Genomic DNA, 11,466 nt, shown 5'->3' on the forward strand with positions numbered 1-11,466 from the left:
GGAGTCTCGCTCTGTCGCCCAGGCTGGAGTGCAGTGGCTGGATCTCAGCTCACTGCAAGCTTCGCGTCCCAGGTTTACGCCATTCTCCTGCCTCAGCCTCCTGAGTAGCTGGGCCTACAGGCGACCACCACCTCGCCTGGCTAGTTTTTTTGTATTTTTTAGTAGAGACGGGGTTTCACCGTGTTAGTCAGGATGGTCTCAATCTCCTGACCTCGTGATCTGCCTGTCTCGGCCTCCCAAAGTGCTGAGATTACAGGCTTGAGCCACCGCGCCCAGCCAAAAAATACATTTTTAAAAATATAAAAATATTGTGTGGACTGGGTGCGGTGGCTTATGCCTGTAATCCCAACATTTTGGGAGGCCAAGGCAGATGGATCATTTGAGGTCAGGAGTTTGAGACCAGCCTGACCAACATGGTGAAACCCCATCTCTACTAAAAATACAAAATTAGCCGGCCGTGGTGATCTCTACTAAAAATACAAAATTAGCCGACCGTGGTGGCACACACCTGTAGTCCCAGCTACTCAGAAGGCTGAAGCAGGAGAATCACTTGAACTGGGAGGCAGAGGTTTCAGTGAGCCGAGATCACATCATTATACTCCAGCCTGGGCAACAAGAGTGAAACTCTGTCTCAAAATAATAATAATAATAATAATAATAATAATAATAATAATAATAATAATAATGTGACCATTATCTTAAAATTTTTGGAAAAATACAGTTAATCCAAAAGAAAAAAAAAGCAGCCCCAGATCCCATCATTCCAGAAATAACCACTATTAACCCTAATCACTGGCCGGGTGTGGTGGCTCACACCTGTAATCCCAGCACTTTGGAAGACTGAGACAGGCGGATCACCTGAGGTCAAGAGTTCGAGACCAGCTTGGCCAATGTGGCGAAACCCCGTATCTACTAAAAATACAAAAAAAATTAGCTGGGTGTGGTGGCCCGCCCCTGTAGTCCCAGCTACTCAGCAGGCTGAGGCAGGAGAATCGCTTGAACCCAGGAGGCAGAGATTGCAGTGAGCCGAGATTGAGCCATTGCACTCCAGCCAGGGTGACAGAGGGAGACTTCATCTCAATAAAAAACAAGCAAAAAACCAAAAACACTAATCACTGTGATAGGCAAAAAGCATTTCCTTATTTTTTTCATCTTTTAAAATATTGTGATATGGTGTCATATTTGAAAGTTATAAGGCATAAAAATATCATGAATCTCATGACCTCAGTCCCCACTTAAAGACCACTGTTTTAACTTGCATACCTCTTTGATTCCTCCCCCATTGTTCTTGACTTTGCTTTTATTTATTTATTTAATTTTTTTTTTTGAGATGGAATCTCGCTCTGTTGCCCAGGTTGGAGTGCAGTGGCGCGATCTCGGTCAATGCAACCTCTGCCCTCCCGCCTGCCAGGTTCAAGCGATTCTCCTGCCGCAGCCTTCCAAGTATCTGGGATTAAGTAGCATGTTCCAAGTAGGCATGTGCCACCACACCCGGCTAATTTATTTGTATTTTTAATAGAGACAGAGTTTCACCATGTTGGCCAGGCTGGTCTCGAACTCCTGACCTCAAGTGATCTGCCCGCCTGCACCTCCCAAACTGCTGAGATTACAGGCGTGAGCCACCGTGCCCAGCCTCTATTGTGTAGTTTTTACTCATCTTCCCAGACCTCTTTTTCACTCCTTGTGTCTCTAAGATTCATCCATGTAATTGTAGATCATTCATTTTACCCTGTTACGTATTATTCCACAGTGTGAACCTTCCATTGTGTAAAACAATTCCATTCTCTTGTTGATGGATATTTGGGGTTTTTCTCCGTTTTGTATTATTTCAAGCAATGCTGCTATGAACCTCCTTGGGCACATCTGCAAGAATTTCTCCAGGGCATGTTTACTCAGCTGTGGAATGCAAATGTTTAGGACTTTGTTTCCAAGACAGTTCTTTTTTCTTTCTTTCTTTCTTTTTTTTTTTTTTTTTTTTTTTTTTGAGAGGGAGTTTAGCTCTTGTTGCCCAGGCTGGAGGCTGGAGTGCAATGGCATGATCTTGGCTCACTGCAATCTCTGCCTCCCGGATTCAAGCGATTCTCCTGCCTCAGCCTCCGGGGTAGCTGGGGTTACAAGGGACCGCCACAATGCCTCACTAATTTGTGTATTTTTAATAGCGACGGGAGGCGGGGGTGGGGGGAAGGGGGTGGTGGTGGTTTCATCATGTGGGCCAGGCTGGTCTCTAACTCGTGACCTCAGGTGATCCACCCGCCTCAGCCTCCCAAAGTGCTGGGATTACAGCCACTGGGCCTGGCTGGCAGTTCTTTAACTTGCTTTCTTCACATAAATATCCTGTAAATATCCCGGCCATGCTCTCCTGCGAAGGCATACTGACCTGCATCTTTCCTTTTGGTTTTGTTTGTTTGTTTTGTTTTTTTGTTTTGAGACAGTTTCGCTTTTGTTGCCCAGGCTGAAGTGCAATGGCGCGATCTCGGCTCACCGCAACCTCTGCCTTCCATGTTCAAGCGATTCTCCTGCCTCAGCCTCCGGAGTAGCTGGGATTACAGGCCTGCTCCACTACGCCAGGCTAATTTTGTATCTTTAGTAGAGACGGGGTTTCTCCACGTTGGCCAGGCTGGTCTGAAACTCCTGATCTCAGGTGATGCACCTGCCTCGACCTCCCAAAGTGCTGAGATTACAGGCGTGAGCCACCGCTCCTGGCCTGCATCCTTCATTTTAACAGCCTCCTGGTGCACTTACTTCGGCAGGCTGTGCCTTAACTTAAGCAGTCCCAGGCCGGGCGCGGTGGCTCAAGCCTGTAATCCCAGCACTTTGGGAGGCCAAGACGGGCGGATCACGAGGTCAGGAGATGGAGACCATCCTGGCCAAAACGGTGAAACCCCGTCTCTACTAAAAAAACACAAAACCTAGCCGGGCGAGGCGCCTGTAGTCCCAGCTACTCGGGAGGCTGAGGCAGGAGAATGGCCTGAATCCAGGAGGCGGACCTTGCAGTGAGCTGAGATCCGGCCACTGCACTCCAGCCTGGGCGACAGAGCGAGACTCCGTCTCAAAAATAAATAAATAAATAAAAAGCAGTCCCCTAGCAATAGCTACTTAAGTTATTTTTCCCTATCACGTAGAGTGATGTCATGGATGTCCTGGTAATTACAAAAAGGAACATTTTAAGTTTTTCCAGTTGTGTGAAGTTGTCCTTCTCCCTATTTTCCAGAGGCAGGGAGAAGGAAAGTTATGCGCTAAGGCCACGCAGCTGGCTAATGGCAGAGCGGAACTTGAATCTGAGGGTGAACCCTGAGTTTGCCCAGGTGACTATTTGCCCAGGGTGCAAGGCAGGGAGCTGGAGGCCCTTGGTGGGGAGCCCAGAGAGAAACTCAGTGCTGAGTCCAAGCACAGCGTGCTCCGGAACTCAGTTTCCCCATCCGGGGTCATGGTGGCAATAAAGAGCTAGAAGTGGGCCTGATCCACACTACAGGGAGCCGAAAGGCTGTTGTATTTTGGTGGTCACCCCGGGCTGCCCAGTGGGATGACCGAGGCGCTCACGCGGCGGCGGCACCCGGGTTCGCCTCCCTTTTCCCTTCCCCGCCCGCTTCGCCCGTGGGCGGAGCCACCCGCGGCCCTGAGGCTCCGCCCACCTCCCAGGCCCGAGCCGGGCCGTGGCGGCGGCGCTAGGACCCGGCGGGCCGCGGGTGCGGCGGGGCCTGGGCGGCCTGAGGAGCGCGGACCCCGGCGCTCGGCTCCCGGCGCCATGTGAGGGGGTTCGGGGGCCGCGGGGGGCCGGGCGCTCCCCGCCGGAGGTGAGCAGGCGCCTAGAGGGAGCTGGTCGCGGGGGCGGGGGCGGGGGCGGGGGCTGGGGCGGAGGGCGCCGGGAGAGTAGATAGATAATCACCGGGGATGGGGATGGATGCGGGGCCCCCGGCGGCACCCCTAGACCCCTTCCCCCTTGGTAGCCGCGCCCCGAGGTCCCGGTCCTCGCGCCCAGGGGCTGTCGCGGGGTCCGTTGGGCCTCTTGCCGCCGACTACCCCGTCAGCGGTCCTGCCTCTCTTTTCTTCCCAGCTGGGGTTAGGGCTCCGGACCCCCAGAGTGCAGGAGTTGGGGAGGGGGTTGGCGCGAGGGGCGCGCTGGGTGAGCCCCCCACAAGGTGGACCCACGGGTTCGGCGTCCCACATCGTCTCGGAATTAGGAGCCCCCCTCCCCCTTCTCCCTGGATCCCTCCCCCCTCGCGGGTTCGTGGGGGCGTCCCGATCTGCGGGAGGACTCCCGGGGCTGGAAGAAGGAAAACCCCCAAACAGAGGGCAGGGTGTGGCCCCCACCCTCGGCTCCTGCTCAGCTCGCCTGCACGTCCAGCCTTGGGCTGAGTCCATGCTCCTGGGCCAGCCATCGAGGCTGCCACCTCCCCAGCCTGAGCAAGCCGCTCCTCAACAGGCTCCCAGACCCCCGCCCCGGTGCCGGTGCCGAGCCACGTCCTGGGCACACACCATGGCCTCTGACCCGTTCCAGCCCAGGGGGATCCTCCAGGGAGACGAAGTCAGGCTCAGCCCTGGGCTGCTCCCTGTAAACGAGCCTGTAAACAAGGCTCTCAAGGCGGCTCTGGGCGGCCCCGCAAGGCGCTTTGCCTCTCTGAACCTCAGTCTCCTTATCTGTGAAATGGGCAACAAGAGCTCCTACCATACGTTGCCTTGATTCAGCGCGTGGGTGATGCTTAGAACGTATTCCCACACATATTCCTTGATATTCCGGGAAAGTCGCCGCACTGGGGTCAGGGGAGGAGTGTTTCACTGACACACTGGAGAGGCGGGACTTGAACAGTGATTAACCGCAAGACTAACAGCTGTTGGCATTGTGGGGGCACTTTCTTTTCTTTTTTTATTTTATTTTATTTGTTTTTGTTTTTGAGACAGAGTCTCCCTCTGTCGCCAGACTGGAGTGCAGTGGCACCATCTCGGTTCACTGCAACCTCCGCCTCCCGGGTTCAAGCGGTTCTCCTGCCTCAGCCTCCGGAGTAGCTGGGGCTACAGGCACCCGCCACCATGCCCAGCTCATTTTTGTATTTTTGGTACAGACGGGGTTTCACCATGTTGGCCAGGATGGTCTTGATCTCTTCACCTGGTGATCTGCCCACCTCGGCCTCCCAAAGTGCTGGGATTACAGGCGTGAGCCACCGTGCCCGACCAATGTGGGAGCACTTTCAAGCCCCGCGTGTCCCTTGCCACATCTGTTTGAATCCTTCCAACAGCCCCCTGAGTTACCGACTCTTATTGTTCCCATTTCACAGATGAGGAAACTGAGGCTCAGAGAGGTCACATGGCTTGCTCGAGGCCCCCCAGCCAGTAAGTGGTGAAACCGGAATTCGCACGGGCACCTGACATGCTGTACTGACCATGGCCTTCTCAGAGCAGGATTGTGACGGGGCGGACCAGGGGGACGCTGGTCCTGGCTGAGGGCACAGCTCAGGCAAAGGTGGGAAAGTGGGGGGCGGGCAGAGGGCATCCGCAGGAAAGAGTGGCCACGCATAATAAGATAGAGGCGGCTGGACCCCTGAGCGCCTTGAATGCCGAGGTCTCAGGGCTAATGGGGCCACCCCAGGATTCTGGACTCCTGTCTTTTGCTCTAACGGGCTGTGAGGACAAGAACAAACCGCTCCTCGCTTCTGATGAGGCCCCTTTTTCTGCTGTGTACCGCGGGGTCTGGACTAGATGGGAGTCCCGGTCTCCCTGACTGGCTGTGAAGGGCCCCGCGCTGGAGAAACCTGAAACCGAACTTGGGATGAGGGGGGCTCCCATGGGGAGGGGGCGGGGTTGGGGAGGGGGCGGGGCCAGGATCTAACCATTCAGGAGGGAGGTGTGTGTGCAAGCCTCCTCTGGCACGAGGTTCTCTGGCTTTTCTTGGTGGCCGTGTAGGAGTAAACAGCGGCTAGGTCAAAGGGCTCAGAGAGTGACAGGAACTGAGAGGCCCCTGGAGGAGGGGACGGAACTGAGGAGGGCCCCCTAAGCCCCAGTTTCTTCCCTCTGCACTCCTGCCTGCCCTGCCCCCTGGCCTGTCTGCTGGAGGTAGGCTGGACACAGTACATTTTCCCTTTCACAGGTGGGGAAGTGGAAGTCTGGAAAGGAGCTGAGTTTTGGGTGGTGGGAGAGGGAGCGATTGGGGTGTGCGGAGCAGAACTGGGCCGGCCTCCTCCCTGCCAGGTCTTCCAGAGGCCCCCCAGCCACCCCCCGAGACTGTGATTACAGCCATTTGACAGATGAGGAGTCAGCCCTGGCAGAGACTGCCGAACCTGGACTAGAACGGAGCCTCTCAGACTTGAGTCTGTGCTCTTAGCCCCCGAGAGATCCTGCTTGTTAATGCATTAGTTCATTCAGTAGTATTCCTGCATATCCGTGGCTGTGGAGGCACAGGGGAAACTGAGTGAGGACCTGGGTGGGCTGTACCCCGCAGGCAGCTCTTAGCCTAGGGGGACGGGAGGACCTAGGGGAGTTCCTGGTCCATGCCAGGCTTGGAGGATGAGTGGGAGTCAGAAGGCCGTAGAAGGGAGGGTGTTCCAGGCCAACCTGAGAGGCAGTCAGAGCAGAGGAGTTTGGGGGCCTACAAGAAGTATTGTTTTATTCTGACGCCACAGGGACCCAAGGCAGAATTTAGAGCAGGGTGTGAATGGGGATCCTGCTGCGTGGAGGTCAGGTCCTCCAGCAGGGGAGCCAGCTTTGGCCCTGCCAGCTGCCTTGGTGTGGGAAGGCCCCTGCTCAAGGAGGAGAATGGGCAGGGCTCTGCTGCCACCAGGATGTATGACCTCAGGCAGATTCCTGGCCTTTCTGGCCCTCAGTGTCTTCATCTGCAAAATGGATACAGTCCTTAAAGTTCTAGGTGCATAGTCCTTAAAGTTCTAGGTGCATAGAAGAACTAGTGGGGGGCAGAGAAGGTGTAGCCTTTGGCTTGCTGGACCCAAAGGAGGACACTGAAGCCATAGTAACCCTTTCTGGTGGCTTGCAGGTGTGAACCCAAATCCCTGCCCCCAGGGCCACCTACAGGACGCCGACACCTACCCTTCAGCAGACGCCGGAGAGAAATGAGTAGCAACAAAGTAAGCCTCCCTTCATTTCTTAACCCCATTGAGCCTCTTACTTCCCTCCATGGAACGGGTTCCTTTGGACCTGTCCCAGACCCCAGCTACCGTGAGTCTCTTTTTCCCCTCAAGAAGCCACCCATGCCTGGGAGACCCAGGTTTAAGCCCTGCTTTGGCCACTGATCTTCTAAGTGGCTTAGGGCAAGCTCCTGCCTGTTCCTGGACCCAGGGTCAGTTTTGCCCTCCCAGGCCTGACAGTCTGTCTGTGATGGTCAGGACTAGCCGAGGTGACTGTGGAGTGCTGTGCAGGAAAGAGGGGTGGGCAGGTGGAGGTGAGCAGGAAATGGGGCGAGGGTGCACTGATCAAAGGTGATACAGCTGGAGCATGACCCTGAGAATGTCAGGGTTCCCCATTGTTCTTTCAGTCATTCATGCTTTCCTAAGCACTTACTACATGACTGGCCCTGCATGCCCCTTCCTTAGGATCCACTGCAGCCTTGGTGGAGCCTGAGGTTTGGAAATGGGATGGGGTGGTTGTATTAATTTGAGTCTAATCAGGAGAAAGAAACTACACCGTGATTAAACAGGAAAGTTTAATGCAAAAAATTATTGGCTATAATAGGACACTGGAGTAACAAGGGATTAGAATTCTGAGGAATACAGCAATAGCAGATACTAATATAAGGAGCACCCCTGCCCCCATAAAGACTGAGATCCGGGCCTTGCTGAAAAAGGCCCAGCTGTGGCCTACTGAACGGCTCCAGTACAGAACTGGCCTGGGGAGGGGAACCCGCCAGCCTCCAGGTGCTGCAGGTGGTTGAGTGCGCTGTAGGAGCTGGACTTTGGAGAAGCTGTGATCACAGCACGAGCCAGAGGCAATGTGCCTGACTTGCTGGCACTGCTGGCCTCTGGGCAGTGGGTAAGATGCCCTTACTGGAAAGGCCGTGTGCACTGAAGGAGCCTCCCTAGCAAGCCTACCAGAACCAAGAAGCAAATGCTTTTCCTCCTACAGTGTCTATCCAGCACCCTCTACTCACAAAGCTTACTATGCAGCTAACTGACAAGGGACAACATTTAAAGGGCACAGATCCATTTCCACAGAGCAGACAAAAAGGATAAACTTGGAGCTAGAGGCAGTACATTGGAGACTTACTGTTAGGGGAAGACCTAGACCCTCTCCCTCAGATGTCCCACCTGTCTCTAGACATCCTCTTAGCAGCAGCTGTAGGGAATCCTGACGTATTCAATCCAGTCCAGCAAACCCTCCCTGAGAACCTTCCATCTTCCAGGACCTGCCCTGGGATCTGGGATACAGTGGGGAGCAAGGCTGACCCAGTCCCAGAGCTCACGGTCTAATTGGAGGGATGGGAGTTTGAATGCAGTGTGATCAGTGTTGTGATGGGGGGACTGAGGCAGCTGAAGGAGGCCTTCCTGGAGGAAGTAGTGCCAGAACTGGTCTGCAACAAAAAGCAGGAGTTAACCAGGTACGGTAGGTGGCAAGGAGGTGGGCGCTGAGCCTGCTCGGCAGCTGGGCCCTCACTGGCCTCTCCTCTCTCCAGGAGCAGCGGTCAGCAGTGTTCGTGATCCTCTTTGCCCTCATCACCATCCTCATCCTCTACAGCTCCAACAGTGCCAATGAGGTCTTCCATTATGGCTCCCTGCGGGGCCGTAGCCGCCGACCTGTCAACCTCAAGAAGTGGAGCATCACCGAAGGCTATGTCCCCATTCTCGGCAACAAGGTAGCGCAGCTGCTTTGGGGAGCTCCCTGGGAGCTCCTTTCCACTGCCCAGCATCACCACTCCCTCCACCTCTTCTTTCCTAAAGGAAAGGTGGACCCTGGGAATTAAGGCCCTCCCTCCGGTGATTTCAGCTTTCTGCTTGCTGTGTGACCTTGGATAAGGGCACTGCCCCTGTCTGGGCCTCAGTTCTCTCCAAGTCCCCACCCTTATTGCTAATATCCTACCATCTCCTGAATCAGAATCCTTTGGAAAATGTGTTTCTCTTTTCACTGCTCTCTGTCTCTGCTGGGGAGCCCGCACAGGCTTGGGAGCAGAACACTGGGACATTTGACAACACAAAAGCATTAATAATACCAGCTGCCCTTTATCAAGTGCCTGTATGTGCCAGGCACTTTGATCACCAGTAATCCTCAGACAAACCCTGTGAGGGCAGCATTATTATCTCCCTTGGTGAGATGGAGTAGCCAAGGCTCAGAGAGGTGAAGTCATTTGTCTAAGGTTACAGATGAGGGAAGGAAGAAGATGGTATTTTCCTACCCCCTGCCAAGTTGCAGCTGCAGGGAGAGGCCAAAGTCATTCCTGGAGACTTCTGTTGGCCTTGGGTAGCAGTGAAATTCAGGTTGTATTTCTGGGGTTCACCCTGTAGTGCCTCTTTCTCCTTCCTCACTGACCCTCCTATATTTTCTTCAGGGCCTTTGCATGCAGAGTGTAGAGCCCAGGCTCTGGACACACCCTCACTAGGAAAGGGCACATTAGCTGGTGTTTGGAGACAGGTTAACACCTAAGTGAGTCTTTCTCTACCCTAAGAACCCTTGAAAGAGGAATAAAAATGGGACAGCTTGAGTGTGGGTGATGTGGAAAGGAGAGACAGAGCGTGGCTTGCAGTGCTTCCAGCATCACAGGGGAAGCCAAAAAAACTAGCACTCAGAAAAGTGGAAACGCCAGTCGAGGTACGTGGGATGTGTTGCTGGATCTTGGAGTAAGGGCTCAGGGAAGGCTGCCTTGGGGGAGGTGACATTTGAGCTTAGCCTTAAAGGGTGAATGGGAATTCCATGGGCAAAAAATAGGCCCCAGAAAGCCTGTGGTTCCAACCCATTCATTTCAGCCATGGAGAAACAGCCCCAGAGTGGCTTTCATACCTTCCTTAATAACAAGGTGGTTCTTGTTTCTGGGTGCGGTGGAAATGTCATGGGTGCTTTTTGGAAGATGTCCACTTTGGAGAGCTGGGGATCTGTGGTAACATAGACTTGGGTTCAAATCCTGGCACTGCACTTCTCCACTTTGTGACCTTCTGTTCTCCCACTTGTTGACTCTGACCCAATTGAATAGCCTTCTTTTGGTTTTCAACGTACCACCTTTATTTCCACATTGGAGCCTTTGTGCTGGCTGTTTCTTCTGCCTTGAATATGTTTCCCTAGGTGGTCCTTCATTCTTCACATCTCAGCTCAGAGAGGCATTTCTGTTACAGCTTGACAGATTCTTCTTGCCTGCTGCCCAGGAAAAACCAATACACTGAGACTGCAGGTGTTGCAGCAGAGAAAGAGTTTAACAATCGCAGGGCCAGCCAAGTGAGGAGACAAGGGATTATTTCTCAAATCTGCCTCCCCCAGAATTTGGAAGCTAGGGTTTTTTTAAGGATAGTTTGGAAGGCAGGGGAACTAGAGAATGGTTGGGGATGAAATCATAGGGGTGTTGAAACTGTCTTCACCCACCGAGTCAGTTCCTGGGTGGGGGCTGTGGGTCACTGGTCTGGTTGGCATCCATTGGTCTACCAGATTGAAAGGTCTGAAAAATATCTAGGCCAGGCTCAGTGGCTCATGCCTGTAATCCCAGTACTTTGGGAGGTTGAGGCAGGCAGATCACCTGAGGTCAGGAGTTCGAGACCAGCCTGACCAACATGGAGAAACCTGTCTCTACTAAAAATACAACATTAGCCGGGTGTGGTGGTACATGTCTGTAATCCCAGCTACTCGGGAGGCTAAGTCAGGAGAATTGCTTGAACCCAGGAGGCAGAGGTTACAGTGAGCCGAGATTGTGCCATTGCACTCCAGCTTGGGCAACAAGAGTGAAACTCTGTCTCAAAAAAAAAAAAAAAAAAAAATCTCAAACACTCAGGTTTTACAATAACAGTGTTATCTATGTTAAAAACAACAATGATGTTATCTGTATTTTAAAAAGCAAATTAAGAAACAATGACTGGTTATTATTCAACTATAGTTACATCTTAGCAGAAAAGCAAGCTAAGAAATAATGACTGGTTATAGTTTATGCCTACAGCTTGACAGAAAGATATGCGGGGGGTGAGATAATCAATTATTACTGACCACCTTCTATCGAACTGACTATATGCAGGCAATCATGCATATAGGACAAAGGAAAAGGAAAATAAGTAAAACAAATGATTTTTACTAAACCTGTATCCTAGCAGAGTCCAGGCCTCTATCTCAGTTGTTACCTTGTGGCCTTTTATTAACTTTACAAAGGCATTTTTAGTTCCCAAACAAAGTGGAGTTCAGTTTTGAGAAGGGGCTGTTATCATCTTTGCTTTAGAGTTAAACTATAAAATAAATTCCTCTCATTGTTAGTTTAGCCTATGGATAGGAATGAGCAAGGGTGGTTAGATTGTGAGGTCAGAAACAGGATGGAGTCAGTTATGTTAGATTCCTCTCCCA

General features: G+C 52.8%; 1 protein-coding gene across 15 annotated transcripts in view; it reads left to right on the forward strand.

The window, feature by feature from the left end:
- The window catches only part of ST6GALNAC6 (ST6 N-acetylgalactosaminide alpha-2,6-sialyltransferase 6), a 32,047-nt gene that overhangs the window by 4,118 nt on the left and 16,463 nt on the right, over positions 1 to 11,466 (forward strand). For 4 of the 15 annotated variants that reach the window (XM_026457144.2, XM_026457146.2, XM_026457142.2 and 1 more), the window contains 3 exons: positions 5,274 to 5,328; positions 6,983 to 7,073; positions 8,615 to 8,794. In XM_026457144.2, coding sequence (XP_026312929.1) covers positions 5,303 to 5,328; positions 6,983 to 7,073; positions 8,615 to 8,794 — 297 coding nt within the window. In that variant the 5' untranslated portion in view covers positions 5,274 to 5,302. Of the gene's footprint in view, positions 1 to 3,211; positions 3,306 to 3,330; positions 3,795 to 5,273; positions 5,459 to 6,982; positions 7,074 to 8,614; positions 8,795 to 11,466 lie in introns of those variants that run through there. The other 11 variants (XM_026457148.2, XM_026457150.2, XM_026457147.2 and 8 more) reach the window with 7 other exon arrangements.

Source organism: Piliocolobus tephrosceles, chromosome 14 (assembly GCF_002776525.5).
Source record: "Piliocolobus tephrosceles isolate RC106 chromosome 14, ASM277652v3, whole genome shotgun sequence".
NCBI classification, from domain to species: domain Eukaryota; kingdom Metazoa; phylum Chordata; class Mammalia; order Primates; family Cercopithecidae; genus Piliocolobus; species Piliocolobus tephrosceles.